General features: G+C 39.8%; 1 protein-coding gene across 8 annotated transcripts in view; it reads left to right on the top strand.

Moving 5' to 3' along the window:
- SCML2 (Scm polycomb group protein like 2) overlaps window positions 1-17,933 on the top strand; it is a 101,286-nt gene extending 83,353 nt beyond the window's left edge. For 2 of the 8 annotated variants that reach the window (XM_043569740.1, XM_043569738.1), the window contains 7 exons: window positions 426-546; window positions 2,960-3,163; window positions 4,136-4,318; window positions 10,351-10,464; window positions 11,320-11,571; window positions 14,957-15,108; window positions 16,188-17,933. In XM_043569740.1, coding sequence (XP_043425675.1) covers window positions 426-546; window positions 2,960-3,163; window positions 4,136-4,318; window positions 10,351-10,464; window positions 11,320-11,571; window positions 14,957-15,108; window positions 16,188-16,316 — 1,155 coding nt within the window. In that variant the 3' untranslated portion in view covers window positions 16,317-17,933. The remainder of the gene's footprint in view (window positions 1-425; window positions 547-2,959; window positions 3,164-4,135; window positions 4,319-10,350; window positions 10,465-11,319; window positions 11,572-14,956; window positions 15,109-16,187) is intronic. The other 6 variants (XM_043569743.1, XM_043569741.1, XM_043569739.1 and 3 more) reach the window with 5 other exon arrangements.
- Window positions 17,934-22,976: the final 5,043 nt, after the last annotated feature.

Genomic DNA, 22,976 nt, shown 5'->3' with positions numbered 1-22,976 from the left:
GTAAAGATAAACTCTGTCCTCTGCTTTGTTGAGGTCCCCTACCCCATTCGATGTATTGCTGGATTAGATTTACAGGCTTTTCTTTAGTGGTGTGAAAAAAATAGTTGTACAGGGAACCTCAGAAAATAAAACAAGTTTTATAGAGTGAACTATTTTGGCTAAGGCGTGACCAGTTGGAGGAGGGATAACCCTGAGAATTCCAGCCTGTTGGTTTCTTCCTCTCCTACTTGACCAGCTCATGGGCCCTTCTGAGAGCACAGTTTGGAAAGTACTGTAGCTTGTGACACACACAGGGGTTTCCAACCCCAAGGGCTTCAGACAGCTGATCATTTGTGAACCAGTGAGGCTGATAATTTTTTCACCTCTGTCTTTAGGAATTTTTAAAAATGTGTAATGTATACTTGTGCTTTTTTTTTTTTTTACAGGAAAAATATTTTCCTGTTTTGTGTTCTACATCTTCAGCTTCTATAAATTCCCTGATCAGAGATCGTCGTGCTTATAATAGGGATGCCACTCCTGGAACATCTAAAATAGTGATGTCTACAGGTAAATTAGTATTTTTTAGAGAGTATAAAATTACTAATCTTTTACTCTGTGTTATTTTAGTGTCTTTGAAGTCTGAGGACTAAAATAAGAGGAGAACAAGATGCTGATAATCACATTTTTGAAGCATTTTTCATATTAAAGTATTTTTAAATTCTGGTTATTCATTTTGATGTTAAGGAAAAACTGTTTACACAAATCAGTTGAAAATTCAGTACTCTTAAAGTATTTTATCCATCTTAGTAAGATTTACAAAATTTACATCGTTGTCAGATCTGTTTTTGTCTTCCCTTATTTCATGATGTCTTTTTGTCTTGTGTGTAATTTTAAAGCTACCTCAAATCTTTTTAAAATGCCTTTTAAGGGGCGCCTTGGGTGGCTCAGTGGGTTAAGCGGCCGACTTCGGCTCAGGTCATGATCTCGCGGTCCGTGAGTTTGAGCCCCGCGTCGGGCTCTGTGCTGACAGCTCAGAGCCTGGAGCCTGTTTCAGATTCTGTGTCTTCCTCTCTCTGACCCTCCCCTGTTCATGCTCTGCCTCTCTCTGTCTCAAAAATAAATAAACATTAAAAAAAATAAAATGCCTTTTAAAATCTTGACAGATCCTTGCCTGTCAAGGGGCATGATGACTTTAAGTTATTCTCTGTTATGTGAAGAGTATGAAATGACACAGACCTAGATTGAACAATCCCCCTTTTATTTGTCATCTCTTGTACGTTTTCTTGTTCCCTTCCTTTTTTTAAAAGCATGTACTATTGCTTTTTCTCCTAGATCTTTATCTCCCTTATACTTTTCTGTTCTGTTGATTTTTCTCCCAGTTTTACTTTCCTCACTAAAAAGAGATTACTTTTTGAAGTAGAAAAGATCACCTAAAGATTATTGTAACATACTCAGTTTATTATTTCCGATTTTTAGGCCATTAGCAGGAAAGACTAAATGAGTATAATGCAAAGGAGATAAAACATTGAAATCTTTGTTTAGCTTCACTTGTGTTCAGTAGGGTTTTGTCCATGGCTTAAGATTTTTTAATGTTTATTTATTTTTGAGAGAGAGTGCGCATGTGCGCACGGGTGGGGGAGGGGCAGAGAGAGAGGGAGAGAGGGAGGCATAGAATCCGAAGTAGGCTCCAGGCTCTGAGTGACAGCAGAGAGCCCGACATGGGGCTTGAACTCCCCAACTGTGAGATCATGACCTGAGCTGAAGTCAGGACGCTTAACCAACTGAGCCACTGAGGTGCCCCACCATGGGTTAAGTTTTTAATAGCTGTTTCATTTCTGTGATAAGAGTCCATCCTTCCTCTGGCTGTTGCCACAAAGTTGAATTATCATATATTTCAAAATAGTGAAAGTGAGATTAATGGGTTTTTATTGTACTGAATATAGACTATATATAAAATTGGGCAGTATAAATTAAATGATGAATGAAAATAATGTGCTTCTTGATTTAGGGGGACAGTATATTTTGTGTTTGGTAATAATACAACCTCATATTGTTACATTGTATGTTGATTTAGATTTATTGATTCCCAGGGAAGAACTGTTATGGAAACGTGACATTTGCATGATTATAGATGATTTGTTTCTCATTCATATGCTTGGAGCGCCTGGGTGGCTCAGTAGGTTAAGCCTCCGACTTTTGATTTTGGCTCAGGTCATGATCTCACAGTCTGTGAGATCAAGCCCTGTGTTGGGCTTTGTGCAGACAGAACGGAGTCTGCTTGGGATTCTGTCTCTCCCCCTCTGCCCCACCTCCACTCGTACTCTGTTTCTCTCTCAAAATAAATAAATAAACATTTAAAAAATATAAATCATAAGCTTTTATTATACTAAGGAAAGCATTTAATTTTGGATTTTCTTCAGTGAACCTTGGCATATATATAAAGACCATTTTTTTTTCCTTAAGTTAATGAAAAAAATTGCTCTAGGTCATTAGAACTTACTGTGTGGCATGTATCTTAAATTATTTGGGTTACTTTAGAAAATATAATGAAGGTGCGGTGTTGGTGATTTAAAATAACCAGTCTAAGAAGGAGTTGTGACCAATTTTGAAAGAAAATTCTTACACTGTGTGTACAGTTGAAAGATGAAAATATTTATCTTCATACCATTTTATGTGATGTGGAAATGTGTAAAGAATTGTTTTATGATGCTACTAAACTTGGATAGTTTTTATTATAAGTTTAGGCAGAATTCTAGAAAATTGAATAAGCATTTGGATTATTTCTTTCTAGATTGAATATCTTTATACAAATGTGAAAAGACGTTTACATATGTATTTTTAGGTAGCAGAAATGGTCATTGATACTAACTATATTTGGGTTCTCTTTGAAGTGTGGTTAGTGGGATATAGTAATTACGTAGTGTTTATGTTGCTTTTAACCAGTCTGTTTGTTATTTTTGTATACACCTGTTTCCTCAAGTCTGTGTCTATGTAAACAAACATGGAAACTCTGGTCCTCACCTGGATCAGAAGAAAATCCAGCAACTGCCTGACCACTTTGGTCCAGGCCCAGTGAATGTGGTGCTCCGGAGGACTGTGCAGGCCTGTGTGGATTGTGCCTTTCAAAGCAAGACTGTTTTTGGATTTCTTAAGCCAGATCATCGTGGAGGAGAAGTGATAACTGGTATGCTCATCTAATCCTTTACTCAGTTTTTCTTCCAGATTTGATTTTAGGTTTTGAGAAGGCAAAGATTTTATAATATACAGGTTATTTTATAATACTTATAGTCTATGAGCTATTTATAATATTGGCATGCTTATATTGATATAATAGAATATTTATATAATTATATGTCTATAGACTTTTAACTCTGGTTTGAAAAGTTTAACTTTATGTTCAAAATAGACAAGTAATGTCAGAGTCATACTGTAAATTGAGGTAAAAGTTTTTTTTATATGCTATATTAAGTTCACTATAGACAAAATAACTTGGTTGATAATATATTTAAAATTTTTTTTTTTTCAACATTTATTTATTTTTGGGACAGAGAGAGACAGAGCATGAACGGGGGAGGGGCAGAGAGAGAGGGAGACACAGAATCGGAAACAGGCTCCAGGCTCTGAGCCATCAAGCCATCAGCCCAGAGCCCGACGCGGGGCTCGAACTCACGGACCGCGAGATCGTGACCTGACTGAAGTCGGACGCTTAACCGACTGCGCCACCCAGGCGCCCCGGTTGATAATATATTTTAATGTTTTTAGAAAACAGACTGATCTATAAGAGGCTCTAAATGAAAATGTGATTAAGAAAGCTTAGGAGATAAGATACAGCTGGCTTTCATGATTGTCTGATCAGATACTATATTTATACCCACAGAATGCTTGGAATAGCAGGAAGTGTTATTATACATCATTGGGTTGCTGCTGCTGATGCTGTTGTTGTTTGCCTTATGAATATTTTTAAATGAGAATGCTTTTACCAATACAGGCTCTTATGTTTTAATGAGAGGAACTTTATAATTTAAGATTATTCTTTTGTAAATTACAAAAACCACAAATTACATTTATAATACATTCCCTAAATTGATGGCTTTTTTTCGTTGTTGTAGTTTTCATCTTTCTATGATGTAACTGACATCTCTTTTCCCCCCGATAGCCTCCTTTGATGGGGAGACTCATTCTGTCCAGCTCCCTCCAGTGAATAGTGCATCATTTGCCCTTCGCTTTCTTGAGACCTTGTGCCACAGCCTGCAGTGTGATAACCTTTTGAGTAGCCAGCCCTTTAGCTCTTACAGAGGTAATACTCAGAGTCCTACAGAGCTTGATAAAAGTGTACCAGGTGAGAGAAAATGTAAAATTTTATACTGTGCTTCTATATTTCTATTACATTTTATAATTAACTTGAGAATCTTGTATCATTCAGGTTTTCCTTGTGTCCTCCTCAAAGTAGCCACAATGAACTAGACATATATAATATATAGTTGTTTTTGTTCATTCGAAACAAGAAAATAAATTCTTATATTCATAATGAACTTGAGAATCAAAACCTGAAAAGTATCCCATGGTTTGATTTGCGTTTCCCTAATGGCTGAGGTTGTTTGCATCTTTTCATGTGCTTACTGGCGATTTGTGATCTTTGGAGAAATGTCTATTTAAATCCTTTGTCTATTTTTAATTGGGTTCCTTGTTTTTTTATTGCACAGAAATAAAATATATTTGTTCCTGGTATATATCATATTGTAGTTGTTATATATAAAGAGTCTTTATATATTCTGGATATAAGTTCCTATCAGAAATACGCTTTGCACATATTTTCTTCCATTCTGTAGATTGTCCTTTCACTTTCTTGATGGTGTCCTTTGAAGCACAAAACTTTGTAATTTCAACGAAGTCCATTTTATCTATTTTTTCTTTTGTTTCTTGTACTTTTGGTGTCATGCCTAAGAAAATACTCCTTAGTAAAAGTTCACAAAGATTTACCTCTGTATTTTCTCCTAAGAATTTTATAGATTTAGCTGTGTATTTAGATTATTGATCTATTTTGAATTAATTTTTCTATATGTAGTGAGGTAGAGGGTCCAATTTCATGCTTTCACATTTGGATATCTAGTTGTCCCAGCACCATTTGTTAAAAGACTACTCTTTCCCTATTGACTTGTCTTTGCACCCTTGTCAAAATGTATGGATTTATTTCTGGACTTTGTATTTTATTGATCTGTATGTCAATCCTCATGGCAGTACCACACTGTCTTGGTTACCATAGCTTTTTGTAGTAAGTTTTGAGATTGGGAAGTATGTGTTTTCCAACTTTGTTCTCCTTTTTCAAAATCGTTTGGGCAAGTCTGGGTTTCCTTATGAATTTTAAGATCAGCTTGTCAATTTCTGCAAAGAAGCCAGCTGGAATTTTAATAGAGAGTGTGTTGAATCTGTAGATCATTTTAGGGATTATTGCCCTGTAATAATACTGAGTCTCCTAGTTCATGAACATGGGATGTCTATTTATTTAGGTCTCACTTAATTTATTTCAACAGTATTTTGTAGTTTTCAGAAAGGACATCTGGCACTTCTTTTGATAAATTCATCCTGAAACATTTTATTCTTCTTAACATTATTATAAGTGGAATTATTTCCTTAATTTTGGGATTGTTCATTGCAAGTGTATAGAGATACAATTGATTTTTTTATTATTAATCTTGTATTCTGTGGTCTTGCTGAATTTATTTGTTCTCATTGGAGTTTTTGTATGTGTGAATTTCTTAGGATTTTCTTAAAGTGTATTTTGTCTGATATTAGTATAGCCACTCCAGTTTTAAGTACTGTTTGTATGGTATATTTTTTCTCAGTCTTTTTCTATGAACTTATTTGTGTATTTGAATTTAAAGTCTGTCTTTTGTATTTAAGTATGTAATTGGAACATTTCTTTTAATCCATTCTGCTAATCTGATTTTTTTTTTTTACTGGAGTATTTTCTTATGCACAGTTAATATAATTACTAGTAAGGTAGGATTTATTTATTTTTTATTCATTCATTCATAAGGTAGGATTTACATCTACAATTTTGTTACTTGTTTTCTGTATATCTTAGGTTTCTTTTGGTCTTTTCTTCCATTACTTTCTTTTTATTGTTTGTTTGAAATAGATGGTTTTTTGTATACCATCTTAATTCCCTTGTTCCTTTTACTAAATTTATTGAGTTCTTTTTTTTTTTCTTTTCTGTCCAGGAGTTATCTTCTTAGTAGTTGCCTTGGGGATCACAATTAACATCTTAATTTAAAACAGTCTAGTTTGGATTAATACCAACTTAATTTTATTTTATTTTATTTTTTTTTAATTTTTTTTTCAACGTTTTTATTTATTTTTGGGACAGAGAGAGACAGAGCATGAACGGGGGAGGGGCAGAGAGAGAGGGAGACACAGAATCGGAAACAGGCTCCGAGCCATCAGCCCAGAGCCTGACGTGGGGCTCTAACTCACGGACCGCGAGATCGTGACCTGGCTGAAGTCGGACGCTTAACCGACTGCGCCACCCAGGCGCCCCCCAACTTAATTTTAATATTATGCAAAAACTTTGCTCCACTACAGCTCTATTTCCTGCCCCCTTCTTTGTTCTTTTATTGCCAAATTATATTTTATACATTATAAGCCCCCAAATACAATTTTTTAATTGTTGTTTTTTCATTTTTTTTATTACCATGTTTTTTATTTTTTAAAGTAAGCTCTCTGCCCAATGTGGGGCTTGAGCTAATGACCCTGTGATCAAGAGTTGCATGCTCTACTTTCTGAGCTAGCCAGGTGCCCCTAGTTGTTTTTTTAAAGGAAGAAGGAGAAGAAAAGAGTTACAAACACAAATAAATTTACTGGTACTCTTTGTTTTTTTATGTGGATTTGAATTGCTGTTGAATGTCATTTCATAAGCTGTTTAAGTGAGGAATCTTCTCACTTGTGAGCTGTTTAAAAACGTGAGGAATTTCTTATTTCTCCTTCATTTTTTAAAGGTTAGTTTTGCTGGATGTCGAATTCTTAGTTGACTGTCTTTTTGTCAATTTGAATGTCATCCCACTTCCTGGTAGCCTCTGTAGTTCCTGATGAAAAGGCAGTTGTTAATCTTATCAAGGATCTCTTTTACATGAAGACTTGCTTTTCTCTTGCTGATTTCAAGATTCTCTTTGTTTTTTGCTTTTGATTAGTTTGTCTGTTTTTTTTTACGTGTGGATATCTTTGAATTTTTCCTGGTTGGAGGTTGTTGAGGTTTTTGGATATTCGGGTCAATGTTTTTCATCAAATTTGGGAAACAGCCATTATTTTTTCAAATGTTCTTTCTGTCCTTTTCTCTCTGTCACCTCTCCTTCTGAAACTCTCTCATTATGTGTGTTTTGGTGTCCTTGATGGTATCCTATAGGTCTCTGGGGTCTGTTCATTTTTCCTCATTCTTTTTTCTTTCTGTTCCTTAGACTGTATAATTTCATTTGACATTTCTTTAAATCTGCTGGTTCTTTCTTGTGTTAGTTCAAAGCTGCTGTTGAGCCCATCTAGTGAATTTTTCATTTCATCTATACTACTTTTCAAGTCCTAAATTTCAATATCCTTCTTTTTTGTAATTTTTATATTGATTGTCCCTATTTGGTGAGATATTGTTCTCATATTATCCTTTAGTTCTTTGGATATTATTATTATTATTATTATTATTATTATTATTAGTTCTTTGAACATAAATAGAATCGCTGATTTAAAGTCCTTGTCTACTAAGTCCAGTATCTGGGCTTCCTCAGAGACAGTTTCCACTGACATATTTTCCCCTCTTTGTATGGGCCATACTTTTCTGTTTCTCTGCATGTCTCCTAATTTTTTAGTTGAAAACTGGGCATTTAAAAATAGGGTAAAGCAATAACTCTGAAAATCAGCTTTTCTCCCCTTCCCTAGGGTTTGTTGTTGCTGGTGCTGTTTGTATAGTGACTTTCCTGGACTAACTTAATGACTTCCTGTGCTCATTTGTTATATGTGGTCACTGAAGTCTGCTCATTTAGCTTAGTTTTCAGCAAATGATTGGACAGGGATTTCCATAAATGCCTGCAACTGGTCTTTTCCCCGTCCTTTGCCACGTAGTTCTGTGTATGTGCTAGAATTTACCTTGAACACTCCAGGAAGCAGTTTGTAAGTCTGCTTTGTGCAGAGCCTCAAGGTTAGCAAGAAATGAAAGATTAAGACCTTCTTAGGTCTTTCCTGGACATGGATACAGCCTTGCACATGCATATGGCCTTCTAGATTCCCAGGAATATCTCCATGTTTTTCAAAGTCTCCTAATGGACATTTTATTTTCCAGGGTTTTTGGTTTGGTTTGGTTTGGTTTGGTTTTTTAAGCTTTTTGGTCAACTTCTTGTGAGCCCCAGCTGGTAATGCTGGCTCGGGCAGCTGCATTGTTAAATAATTGCTACTTTGGGGTGCTTTGTTTTGTTTTGTTTTTTTGAGGGATGTCTTGGAGATAGGGCTGTTCACACAGAGTAGGCTCTGATTTAGGTCAAATAAAACAAGCCCTGAGATCAGAGCTTTTCATTGAGCTTCAAGATTGGTCAAATAGTGACAGTTCTCTGGGGATAGGGCCTTGTGGGAGCTCCAAACCCATTGTGCTGCCTCCAGTGACTACTAGGCTGCTGGTTTTCATAGCTCCGGTAGTTGTGAACCTGTTGGTTTACAAAGCTGCTGCAAAACTGAGTGAAGGGGATGATGTTAGGGAAGCTAAAATGGCACAGAATTTACTGTTCTGACATTTAGCCATTTTTTTCTTGAACAGATGCTTTTACGATTGTTGTAAGCTTTTACTTAATGTCCAGAGTTTTTGGAAAAGGTAATTTTGCCAATGTCTTCATTATTTTTATGAAGAAATGGATTTTTGGAGATCCTTAATCAGTCATCCTGGAAGTGCCTCGAGATGATGCCTTTTAAATTACTTCGTGAATTACCTGCTTTTTTCTGGTTATCTCTGCAGGAACAATTTCATGCCTGAGGTTATTTCTACGATATCCAGAAGCAGAAATTAAGACTCATTTTTATATTTTATCAGCCTCAGATAGTAATCCATATACCAACTTCATAAATTTTTCATAAAGCATTAGAATATTACAAGTAAAAGATGAGTAAAGTTTTTCTGATCTTGCTAAGAATCTGAGGTAAACAAACATCTATAAAAAACTAAATGTTAGTATTTGACTTTTCTGTGTCCATTTAATAATGGATATGAAAAGAGTCAAAAGAGAGTCAATTAAATTCTTTTTTTTTTTTTAATTTTTTTTTAACGTTTTTTTTTTTTTGGGACAGAGAGAGACAGAGCATGAATGGGGGAGGGGCAGAGAGAGAGAGAGGGAGACACAGAATCGGAAACAGGCTCCAGGCTCTGAGCCATCCGCCCAGAGCCTGATGCGGGGCTCGAACTCAAGGACCGCGAGATCGTGACCTGGCTGAAGTCGGCCGCTTAACCGACTGCGCCATCCAGGCACCCCGTCAATTAAATTCTTTATAAGAATTTAAATGTCCTATTTGTAGAAATATTCGTCATTCACTGAAATATGTTTTGTGTAATTTTGTAGTTCATGATTAAAAATAAAATCAAGTGGTAAGAGCTCTCTTAGACTCTTCAGTAATCAGTCAGTAACCAGATGGCTAAAGGTTGCTTATCAGGTGATCTTAAGAAGCATCCCCTGGCCCCCAGCCCTCTTGAACCAGATAAAGTTTGACTTTGGTACTTTCTTATTGTAATATTTCTTCTCACTCAAGTTCTATTATCAGACTTTTTAGATTTCTATTATACTTAATTTTTCCTTTTAGTTGAGGTTTAAATCAAGATATTGATTGATTTTTAGAGTGTAATTGATAATTTGATATGTCATTACTTTCAGGATCATGCCTTAAAGAGTAGTCCTTTAGGTAGAAATGCGTTTGGTTTAATAATCTGTAGAGTATATAGTAAGGGTAGCTCTAGGCCACGATTGTTGTGTGTAAAATGGGATGTCCATTGTACCCTGTCTTCTCCTTTTCTGAATTCTTAACTTTTCTTGTTGATGAGAATAATTTTCCCAGGCCTTTTGACACGGTATAATTGATTTTCTTACTGCTTCCTGAGGTATTTAGAGAGATGTGATGACCCTAGAATAAATGATGCCTAGACATAATGCTTTTAGCTCTTGAATATGATGTCAATGAAATATATAACAGGATGAAATGAACACACATTATTCATAAACAATCAAGTAATTGATAAATTATTGATGAAGTTATAGTAGGCAGATGATTTGGAAACAAAAGTGTTATATGCTGATGATCTGACAATGCTTGAGGAATGTTAATTAGTTATAACAGACACCTTTTTTTTAAAAACAGTAAAAGAAGACCTAACAGAAAAGAAAAGCCCCAAACGGCCTTCTCAGGAACCTTTACCTTATGTTGTTCCTGTGTCACCTAAGTTCCCCAAAACAAAGGTGCATGCTTCTACAGGTAAATAGTATTTATACATCCCAGGAGTGGGAAGAAAAGTCACTGTACTACCACTTACTGTATGCTCTTGGGTGGGGGTATATATTTGCTCAAATCAGTTTAGCAATCAGGCTACTGCTTTGGCAGCTTTGTGGAGTGTTTCATTCCCTTCAGAAGCGCACAGTTGTCGTTTCTCCTTAGATAAAAAAAAAATTATAGTAACATTTTCCATTCAGCTTTGTTGCTGAAAGCTCATAAAAGAAGATTAGAAAAACCTAGTACCTTTCTCCAGTGAAATTTGCTTTTTAATATTAATTTTTTTTATTTTTGAGAGACAGTAGGTGTGAGCCAGGGAGGGGCAGGGAGAGAGAATCCCAAGCAGGCTTCACGCTGTCAGCGCAGAACCTGATGTGGGGCTCAAACTCTCGAACCGTGAGATCATGACCTGAGCTGAAATCAGGAGTCGGATGCTTAACGGAGCCACCCAGGTGCCCTCCAGTGAAAGTTTTAAGTGCCCAAGTAGTAAGCAAATGTTAGAGCCAACTGTGTGGTCATATTATAACAAATATTTGTGGAGAACTGCATTCTTAAAAATGAATGCTTTAGTGAGGTGTTGACAGCCTTGGTGGCAAGACTGGCAAGGGACAGTTGCCATGAGAAACAGGTGATGTCATGGAATCAATTTGGATGTTAAGACGGTGTCCATTACTGAGAATGCCAAGAAGGGGATGGCCATGTACTTTGTGTTTAGAGGTTTGTGGTTCAGTATAGCATGGCTTAAGTGGCCTGTTGAAGATGACAAGATCTTTTGACCTTTGAAAGTATTTAAGCTGTAAGTCTACTGAAGATAATTGCCTTTGTCTTTTTTTCTTTTAGAAGAATCATTGTCTTCTGAAGGAAATGGCATGCCCAAGGAGGAGAAGCTTCCTGAAGATTCCAAAAGCCCACCACTAAGTCCAGCAAGTTCTGTAACTCCTGACAGCAGAAATCCTGTAAGCGCTCACACTGCAGTCTCCAGGGATTTTTCTCCAAGTGTGCCAGGCCCCTCAAGTTCAGCACTGGTGGGAACTAAATCTACCAAGAGCAGTCAACATGAAGTTAAATTCCAAACGCAGAAGAAAAGTGAAGGTATATTTAAAAACAGTGATTCTCAACCAGTGTGTTCCTTTACTCCTCAAGTTTTCCATGCCCAAAAATATCCCCTGAGAGTGTATGACATTGGAGAAAGTGCCAAAATTAAGGAGTTTGAGTCCTCCCTATTTATGTCACTGTCAGGATCAGGCCAGTACAGATGGCTCTGATCCTCATGGCAGCATAGAACTGTCTTTGGGGATCTGGATCACCAACCATGTCTCTCACAGAGACTTCTTAATTCATGGTTCTTATTAATGGTTCCCTTGTAATTTATCATTTCATTGGCTACTGTCTGGACTCACAAACAAACCTTCTGTGACACTGAGGCTTGGAACGATGTACTCCCTCTCCTTTTTGATGTACTCTCTTCCTTGTCAGAAGAGACCTTTCCTGGCCCTAGCCTGTGTGTGACTCCCAGATCTGGGTTCTGATATTCTGTTGCTGCAGCCATTTCTCCATTCTCCACACCCTCGGTTACTCCCTCAGACCCACCAGGAGTATTTAATATGTGTAAACACGGCAGCAGCATCTTGCCATTTGGAAAGAGCCAGCATAGTTTTCCATGTGCAAAGATAGCTGCCCTTTACCATTTTAAGCACTAAGAGGGTGGGGGTAGGGGTAGAGGTGGGGTGAGGTGGGTTAAGGGTGAGAATAAGTGTTCTATCCTTTTTGCCCTGGTAGGCATCTAGGTAAGGTGAGCAGTGAAGGCAGTAGGAACTGTCTGACTCAGTTGCTTTTTATCATGGATATTATCTACGGGCAACTGCACTGCATACATGCTATGACATATTTCATGTCGTCCCCTTCCATCTCCCACCCCATGTAGATTGCCTCTGCTTTCAGAGTGACGTTTGCAAGGAGTCTGACAATAGATGTTTATTCCATAAAGGGATAACATAGCTGGAATTTTAAGTATTTTCACAAAACACGAGCTTTTGAAGACGGGCCGCCTCAGTAAAAGGCTATAAGAGGTTACCTCCGATGCTGAATATCTCACTTTCAAATGTATGCCTAAGCATACCAAAGTAGCCTGTATTTGGGCTGGAGAAGGCTAGTTTCTGGTCTTTCCAGGAGTGAAAAGACTAATAGTAATAACATTACTTACTAGTAATTTTCTATTATTAATGATAGAAACCAGCATCATCTTCATCACTGTCTGCCATGTGCCAGGTGCATAATATTTTACATAGCCTTATACAGTACATCTTTACAATAATTCCTTGAGATGTATGTGCCTGTAAACATTTTTCTGTGAGAAATCTGAGAAGTCACTTGTCTAAGGTCCCCAGCTAGAAAGTGGCTGGGTCAGTCCTTGAATCCAGGTGCTCTGGCCCCAGGCCGTACACTTAACTTCTGGGCTGCTTCCATCTCCAGAGAATAGGTAAGCATTTCACTTGAAAAGTGTCTAGACATGTCATTACTATTACTTTCTTTAAGGTTTTGGAACTGTTACTTAAGGCTGAGTCCCCCCGGTTGCCGGTGATGCTTTCACAGCCCTCTGCCCTGCCCCATTATTTGAATGAAATAAATTGTTTATTTTTATTTTAGGAAAGAAGTCCAGTAACATTGTCGTGGATAAAATCAAATCACTTTCATTTTATTTGTTTCAGAAACATTTAGTGTATGTAAGACAAAGCCATTCATGAAAAAAAGCATGACTGAACTTTATTTTTCACATAGTTTATTTCATGTAATTATTGAGAATAACACTAATGTTTGCAATTATGATTGTTTTGAAGATGCAGGCCCACTTAAATTATTTTTCCATAATGGATTAAAAATAGATGATCTTACAGTTTTAACATAAAATTATAGCTTTATACCATAAATTATATCTTTGCCTATAGGTTTTCTGTTGTAATCTTTGAAACAAGTTACATGTTATTTGAGACCTAACTATATCAGATTCTGATGACGTAAACCAGAAATCCCACAAAAAAGTTAATTTAGAGGTATTGATTAGCTTTGCCAGTAACTTCTTAATCTCAAATTGAGTCTTTCTTGAGCTAAAGGAGAAGACTTTTCTGTCTAAATTGTTAAAATGCCTTAGGCATGGCATGGTCTATACACCGTCGTCATTTTCATTTGGGTTGACACAGCCCAGCGGCATTTCTTGGTAGATATGACCAACAATTTTATCTCTGACAAGTGGAAGGGAGGATGTATTTTAGTAAAGAGTTGTTGTTTCACATTGAAGTTGCAATAGTGAAAGAGAAAACAAATATGCTTTTGAGCTACACATAAAAAAAACTTACCATTGTGAGTTCTTTTATCTTCTGTTTTTCTTTGCCCTTTACCTGGGTAAATATCAAAATGCCCCTAAAATGGCTGGAGCCCAGATAGGAGAGAAAAAGTATATCTTTGGTTAATTCATACCAAAAACAAAAAAACCCAAATCTGTGTTGACGGTCCTTGTTTAAAGAAACAGATCTTCCTAGCAAATTACAAAACTCTCTTCTGTCACACATTAAACTTTAGAGAGTCAAGCCACTCTGGTTGAGTAAATGAATACTTGTCTGGACACAAAGAAATTATAGCACAACTTGGTGAACAGCACACCTAAAACTTTTTGAAGTATGAGTGTTTAATTTATTCTCTGTCTCAATTATTTCTTTTTTTTGACCTGAAACATTCAACCAGAATATCTGTTACCATGCAATTAAACTTGAGAGAGGTATTCAATATAATGTTAAAGTTACTTCTGACCTAGCCAAGCAGAAAATAATCCTCCTTTCTTCAAAATTCAGAGAAGCATTTAAGCCATTAGAGACAGGAATTTAAAAAGCAAAGTGATGCTAAAAATATCCATATTGAATACATGGGAGAGATTCAGTAAAAACTAATTTGGTTCTCAAAGATAATGGGGTTATTGAAATTCATTGATTAAAGTGAATAAATGTAAGCAATTAGAAAACCAAATCTGGAGACTTGCCATTGTATTTAGCTGGTAAGAGAAACCTAGTCTAGACATACTAAGAGGAGGGAGATTGAGAGAAATTCATCGAAATACTTAAAGAGAGTAATAGGTTAACTTAGATTAACCTAATTTAACCCAAGCAACAGATCTTTTGCTGTCTTTGCCTGTGGCCAACAAAGCCTCAGATTGCTCAGTCTGTTTTATGATTTTTGAAACTTTAGGGTAAATTCTGAAGCTGCTTTTGTTTTCGGGGGAGGTCAGATGGGGTACTCTTGGGTAGCCATCCTCAGGTCACCTCTAGCTAGACTTGCCCTGGATTCTACACTTAGAGTCCCGGGTCCTTGCTGGGGTGCTTACTAGAAGGTTCCAGGAATGAGAGACCATCTCTCCCTACCTAACATCTCTTCTTTCAGGATAATGATCAGGTCAAGTATGATTTGTCTTTTTTCCCCCCCATTGAAGCTCCAAGTTATATAGCTGTACCTGATCCCAGTGTCCTGAAACAAGGCTTCTCTAAGGACCCTTCAACCTGGTCTGTGGATGAAGTGATACAGTTTATGAAACATAAAGATCCTCAAATATCAGGCCCCCTCGCCGACCTCTTCAGGCAACATGTAATGTATCTTTTGATCCGGTTTTCCTGCCGTAATGCCTTTCAATGACCTCTGTGCAGGCCCTTCAGTTGGATGGATGCTGATTAGTGTGGATGGTGGGGGAACCCTATCAACTGATTTTTTTCCATATGTGAGAAAGCTTACTTGGCCCAAAGTTAGCTTCTTAAAAGGTAGAGGCTGGATCTGTGCTTTAAACGGGTACTCGAGTACCTAAAGTACTACAAGTCTTCAAGTTCTCCAGGGAAGATGATTCAACATGGCCACTCTCAGATGTCTTCTCCCACAAGGATCCTCCTCCCCTCTCCTCCTGCTTTGCCCCAGGACCGTGAGTAGGAGGGGGTAACCACAAGCTGTGACAGGGTATCTTCCTTGTTAATGATGCCCAATGAGTCCAGCAACTGTAAGATTAAATGCAGTTTTATTTTAAATAGGAGCTCGTTAATCCCAAATAATATGCTTCTGTGACATAAACTGGTTAACTAAGGAAATAAAGAAATTTTAGGAGGATGCCTTGTGTCTATTAAGTAATGTTTATAGTCTTTTCTGAGAAATCAGTGACCAAATATCTTACGTCCTTTTCAGTATTCTAAGAAAATCAGTAGTTTTAGCATTTAATTAGCTTCAGACAACTAACTAATTCGCTTTCAACATAAAGACAACACTGTGTATATAGCACATTTATAGTTTGCATTGATGCTGACATACTCATATTCCCAGCCTTTTTAAGAAAGTTAATGACCGTCTGAAATTTGTTTCTACAATTCATAGTTTTCTACTCTTTGTCATAGGTAGGTAGTATTGTATTCAACACACAGTACTTAAAATCAGACAGCTTGATGCTTAGGCCATTTCTGAAAGATACTGGATTAAATTTCCTTTTTCTTAAAATTTGAAGTAAACTTAAAAATTGTCAAATGATGTCTTGCTGTAGAAATTATATTTTTAATAGTTCTCAGGAAATAATGTTCAGAGAATATATATCGAGAATGTACAACTGCCCTCTATTTTACATGTTCTTATATAGAAATAACTTGACAAGGTAGGAATGCATCATTAATCATAGTTTCCTTTCTCTATAGGAAATTGATGGGAAGGCTCTGCTACTCCTCAAGAGTGAGGTGATGATGAAGTACATGGGGCTGAAGCTGGGCCCGGCATTAAAGTTGTGTTACTACATTGAAAAACTTAAAGAAGGAAAATACAACTAAAACAAAATTGTATGTTGAGATTGGACACAATTCTCAGTTGTCCTCATAACTTGTAATTTAAAAATGTTTTTATTCTCCTAGCAGCTTTTGTTTGGTAGACAGTTCCTCTAAAAGTATGTATATCCAGAATCGCAAAACAACGTTATAGTTCACTCTACTTTAAAAACCGTTTAACGTTAGTAGTAGTATATTCAAATTGGGAGTTCTTTATGTCTTTTTCTTATTTTACAGTTGAAAATTTATCATTTTATTGCACAGTTTACAAATTTATTTCATGCTGGAAACAGAGAAACACCTTTGATTTCAGTTAATGTTTATATATAGAACCAAAACAGCTGAATCCCAAAGGGGAAAGTATCAGGGACTGACAAGTTCTCTCATAAAATCCATGAGAAGTTTTCCTTAGAAGAGAATTTAAAGATGCAACTGCAGACATTATCTTTCTCCCAATATTTTATGTCTGTTACTGCCATTTTGTTTGTGTTCTGCCAGTTTCCAGAAAGGGAAAGCCATATAAATTATTTTCCTTTTGTTATTATTTCTCTGTATGTTGTATTCATATTTAAAGAAAAAAAGCAACCTTATAAGCTTTCATAAAGTGTTCTTAATCAGTTTTTGATAAATTTTGAACAATTATAGGATACATAGAATGGTTGTTTTATGCAGGAGATATTATACTACAAGGGTGGTTTGGATGGAGTCAGGTTAATTTTTTTTCAATAATATACCTATTAAAAACGTTACATATTTTCGCTAAGCGTAGACATTTAACTGGGCATTCATTCCTCACATCTCTATATGAAGACACCTGTGCCCAAATTTTTATAAGATATATATTTTATTGTCTGTGTTTATTCCTCATATGGATACTATACCATATTTATATATTATTCTATACCTGTAGGTATACGAACAAGTAAATCTCTTCTTTTTGAATTTAATATGGCACTTTGTACTGCCACAGAGGTGATGGTGAACTATTTATATAGTTAGAGGTTTTTATTCTATAAAAAATATGTGCATCATTTGCTATCACTATTACCTCTCAGCTTTGTCTTCAGGGGATAAGAAACAATCCGTAGGTTGGTTTTCACACAGGGAAGTTCTCTGTCCTATGCAATGTTTCTAGTGAATTTGCTTAGCTCTGAGCCATTTATTCTGCTACATTTTGGAAGATATTTGATTCTGACTTCTCATTTTGGGCTTTATTTTTAAAGTTAGAACTTTAAAGGGGAAATGGTGCTATATGTTTATTGTAATTACTTTGTACAACTTTGGTGTAATGTTTATAAGCTATGAGAATCTGTGCTAAAAGTCTTAGCCATTTGTTGTAAATGCCAATAAAATATACACCAGGGGCATGAATGTACATTTTCTTTCTCAGAAAACCAAATGTACTTTATATAAGAATGCAACTATTTAAAGGGTGATTTTATCTATGTTATTCCTTTTGTGTTATAAGACAGAATTCTAATTTAAACCTGGTTTTTCTTCAAATTGTTTGTGTGAAGATGCCGGTGCCCGGTTGAACAGTCCTCAGGTGTGTTTGTATGAATACTATGTTTTACAGTTTTCAGATTTAAAAATTTAATAAAGTTTAAAAAACACAATAATTAATGTCAGAGCCTCAGACTTGAGTTTATTCGCTTTCACGGCGTGACATTAATGCACGTACTTATTAGAGTTGATGAAGAGGCACTCTAGTAAGTTCGTGGGTTTCTGTGTCCAAATACTTGAGTTTTAACACTTGCCCTCTTCTACATTTAAGCGGATCCCTCGCAGGGGGGCCTGATCTCTCGTAGGGCCTTAAACGGGACCCCGGGGGAGCAGTGCGACGTGACCTCGGGGAGCTTCACACATCTGTCCTCAAAACCTGTTGCCCGCCGTGGTATTGCTTGATGATGGGAACGAACGTGCCAGAAAACGCCAGTGCCCCCGCGCATCTCGTCTGCCCTGAGTTCCACGTCTGGCTGGCAATTCTGGCTGCTCCTCTGCCACCGGGAGCCCGAAGCCGTTCTGCCTTTGTGCGTCCAGTTCTCCCAGCTTACGGGTGGCCAAGCCTGAGAGGCTGGGGCCTGGGCTCGAGTCGCCTTCGGCGTCTGACCCCTTGTCCCCCGCCCCTGCACCAGGAGCTACTGCTCCATGCCTTTGAACCCAGAAGCTCCTACCGCTGCAACAGTGGGCCTTGTAGTTCATCGGGGACGACGGGGCCCTCCCTCGCGGAGGCTCCGGGGCTGAGGCGCGAGTGCCCGGAATGGGGGGGGGGCGGGGGTACCTCTTCGCTGAGAACCTCTCGTTCTGCACTGTGTGCTTTGTAACCTCTTAGTCCAGAGAATATCACGCCACGTGAGGCTCTTGTGAAGCGTCGGGGCTTTCAAAACCGATCTTTCCCCCGGTTTTGCCTCTCGGCGCATCCTTCCGGCAAATTCCGCAAGCTGAGCTCGGCGGCCCTCTGCGCGCGTGGAGCATTTGCTTTCGTCTTTGCACGATTGCTAATCGTTGCAACGTCTTAAGATGTGCATTCCAGAGGAGGACTTGCCACCCTTAAACCCAGGCCCCCTCTGTAGGCATGAAAAAGCCATGCCCTTCTGTAATGTTAGAGATTGGGAACTCAACGTTATAACTAGCTAGGCACGATGTAGTCGGGAGGCAAGATACCGCGTTTTCAAGCTACGTCCGGGATTATATTCCCAGTCGGCCGAGTAACTGAAATAGGTGTGAAATTCTGGGGCTGTTCGCACAGTGAGGTGCTGGGACTGGCTTCTATTTAGAAGTCCTCTGAGGCGGACCCAGGGAGGGAGGGAGGGAGGGCTCCAGGGTATGGAGGACGTGCCGCCCAGGGCTCACGTTCAGAACGCGCGGCAGACGGTGTTCCTCCCTTGACCTCCCGACATGTCTCCTCTTTTGTCCTGAAGGTTGTTGAAGTTGAACCTGGAAAGCAACTCTCCACGGTGAGCATGCACTTGGAGCATGCGCTCTGATCGAGCTCGCCCGCTGTCCTTGCTATACTAGAGGCACCTGGAGAGACGGGACTATCTTCTCTGGCTTTGGCGGCGCTAGCAGCCCAAGGGGCCACGTTTGAGGACCAAGCGACCTGCCTCCTCCCCTCGAGCTGCCTAGAACATAATCGAGGTGACCGAGCGTTCATGGAAATGAGAGCCTCAGGATGCGTGTGATACAGCACGTGAGCCGGTTCCTAGCGACCACGAGTGATAAGCGTCCTAATACTCCAGTAATTCTGTGTCCTGCTCTTCAGCTGAAGAACCAAAGCACTGAATCAAGCTCCTTCGTTTGGGGAAATAATCCCTCAGGGGCAAGGGGACGGGCAGGGCAGCCTATGGCCTCAGGAAGCCCCCCTCTGCCTTTGGCGTCACTGTTGCACCTGCCTTTGGCTGGCCCTCGCCGTTCAAGTGCATTGACGTCGGGTGGGGTATACATACTCCGTGAGGTACAGAAGCCAATCCATTGGGAGGAGGACGAATGTATTACATGTTCCTTTCATTATTTTTTTATTTATATTTTTTAAGATTAAAAAAATTTTTTTTAAGTATTTATTTTTGACACAGAAAGAGACAGGGCATGTGCAGGGGAGGGGCAGAGAGAGGGGGGACACACAGAATCTAAAACAGGCTCCAGGCTCTGAGCTGTCGGCACAGAGCCCGACACGGGGCTCGAACTCACGGACCGCGAGATCATGACCCGAGCGGGAGTCGGACGCTTAACCGACCGAGCCCTCAGGCGCCCCCCACCCACCTTCCTAAGTTCTCCCCTGTGCAGCCCGGAAGTGGCATTTCCCAGGCCCCTTTTCCAGTAGGGGGCTTAGATTCTCCCACAAGTGGGGAGGAAGAAGGGATGGAGAAGCAGTTTTTCTGTGGTGGCTGCCTGGGACAGCCTTTGGCGTCAGCAGCAGGCAGACGTGCATTTGACCAGTGGCCTCTGGATGTCGTCCTGACATTTACCCACTTCATCGTGCAGGAGGCTGAAACCACTGAGCAGGCTTCCCTGCAACCCCTGTGCTCCCCCATCTCTAGAAACTGCCTCCCTCATCTTGGCCCCCTGCCTCCCAGCAGCTATAGAAGCTTCTGGTTCTGTATTAAACCACTTCCATTCTGCAGACTGAGAACGTCGTGTGTCCCCTCTCAGTCTACCTCCCTCCCTATAGAAGCTACCCACTGTTGGGAGGGAAGAGTAGAAGTTCCACAGGGAGGCCCTTTCTGTTCTCTAGTTTAAATAAGTGAGTACCTTTCATCAGACCTAGGACTCCTGTGGTCTCAAGATGCGCCACTGTCTTATAGACCAAATCGGAGAGAAGAACGTGGCCTATGGAATTGCACACCATGATCATATATGCAGGCAATCTCATCGATGTTAGGATGTGGAAAAAATGGGTGGGTTAAGACATAAAATGTCGGGGCGCCTGGGTGGCTCGGTCGGTTAAGCGTCCGACTTTGGCTCAGGTCATGATCTCACAGCGCGTGAGTTCGAGCCCCCCGTCGGGCTCTGTGCTGACAGCTCAGAGCCTGGAGCCTGCTTCAGATTCTGGGTCTCCCTCTCTCTCTGCCCCTCCCCCACTCACACTGTGTCTCTCTCTCAAAAATAAATAAACTTTAACAATTTTTTAAAAAGACATAAAATGTTAACTCTCAAAAGCTGAACAGGTAGTTTTAAAAGGTTAATGCAAAGAAATGAAGAACTAAAGGCCGATAACTCAAGCCCAGTGAACGAACGGCAAGAAAAGAGCAACGCTAGTCTGAGCTTTGGAACAACCACAGCCCGGAGGAAAACAAAAGCGATCTGATCAGATCTGCCGAAAATTCACAATTATCAAGATTGAAACGTGAACGGACGGCCAACAGCATAAGCAGAGGGTCTTGCCATGAGTGTATATTTTACCTTTAGGCATCAGCTGATGCTAGACAGAAGCCATCACGCTTAGCAGGTCATTTAACAATTTCCTTACATCCAGCAAAGAAACAAAAGAGGGAGCTGGAATGATTCTAGATTAACACTGTCTTAAAGACATGTCGTCCAGATGCCACGGGTAGACTTTGTTCAGATCCGGATTAAAAGACGCCAACGGTAGGGGTGCCTGGGTGGCTCCGTTGGTTAAGCATCTGACTCTTGATTTTGGCTCTGGTCCTGCTCTCACGGTTCGTGAGTTCAAGCCCTACGTCAGGCTCTGCACTGACAGCGCAGAGCCTGCTGGGGACTCTCTCTCTCCCTCTCTCTGCCCCTCCCCCACTTGTTCTCTCTCCCTCCCTCCGTGTCTCAAAATAAATTAACAAAATTTATTTTAAAAAGCCAACAGTAAAAGGCGTTTATGAGACAATCCAGGAAAGGCGAACGCCCGGTGGATATTAGATGCCAGTAAAGAGTTACTCATTTATGACCATGTGGCCGCGCCAGACTGTAATGGTGACCAGAAAAGTCTGTGCCCCACAACACCGGGAAATGGATCTTGGTAAACAGCCGGCAGTCTCAACCATACGTCGTGATCCCACTGGCAAAATAGAACACATTCATACCTTTCTGAAATTTGCCAATTTCCTGGGTGCCCCCCCTTCTCCCCGCCCCCCCCCCCCCCGCCATTATGCTCACATGCCTGGGTGCTCTAACCCTCCCTCCCTGCCATATTTTCTCCATAGCACTTAAACTTGGGACTGATTATATTAGTTCTAGCCCTCGCCTCTTCCTTTCCCTGTAAGAGGATCTTGCATCCGTCCATTGGCATGGGGCTCGCGGTTCCTTCTTGAAGACAAAGTCTATCGCCCATGCCGTTGTTGACCCTGAACTCTGCTCTGGCCAACGAGACATAAGTGGCCCTGAAGCACATCAAGTGCCAGCAGAAGCGTTACGATGGCTTCTTGGTCATCTCTCTCCCATTCCCCTCTGCCACGAGCACAGCTTGTGCCACGCAGGGGCTGCTCCTTCAGACTGGTTTCGGGAGCAAGAAGGCATGTTGGGGCAGCACCAGGCCAACCCACCGCCTCCTACACAGCGTGTGAGTAAGAAGCCGATGTGTGTGACTTACTGGGTTTGGGAGCCTCGGTAGCACAGCTCAAAATAAGGTGCAATGTAGCCGATGCACTTGCTGCCATCGTGTTTATTTGTACACCGGATGCCCTCCCCGCTAGAACGAACGCTTCATAAGGGCAGTGAGTCTCACTCGTTTGTTTCCTGTGTCCTCAGCGTCGAGAAGGGCGCCTAACGCGAAGCAGGGCCCAAGTATTTGTGCTCTGACTCATACTCCCAGGAATCAAATGTAGCTTGATTTTTTTTCCTTTTTTTGGGACTGAATTCATCCTAGCCTTTCCACAAGTAGGAGAGTTAATGAGTTAATGTCATAAATTGCCACTTGGCCTTTAGATCATTTTCTGCTTGGTCTTACATACGTAGTGCCAAGCTTTGAAACTAGAGGGAGAAAGAGTGAGTTACCAGAGAACAGTGTGGCTCTGAAGAGAATTAACAACTAAGTTCCCAACCCGTCATCTGGCTTAACGTGACATCTCGGTCCCAGCCATGGACTCACTCCTGCCACCTCACTAAAAGTCTGTAAGAAACGGAAAATGATGGAGATGCACGGTCCCCCTGAAAACTAAGATGGGCAGGCTTGCTTTGGCTACGGTTCCGGAAATATTTCCACTAAGTCTAAGGTCCCGG

This window comes from Prionailurus bengalensis, chromosome X, assembly GCF_016509475.1.
Source record: "Prionailurus bengalensis isolate Pbe53 chromosome X, Fcat_Pben_1.1_paternal_pri, whole genome shotgun sequence".
NCBI lineage: Eukaryota > Metazoa > Chordata > Mammalia > Carnivora > Felidae > Prionailurus > Prionailurus bengalensis.
Note: the sequence above shows the minus strand (reverse complement) of the source record. Positions and strands in the feature narration are given on the sequence as shown.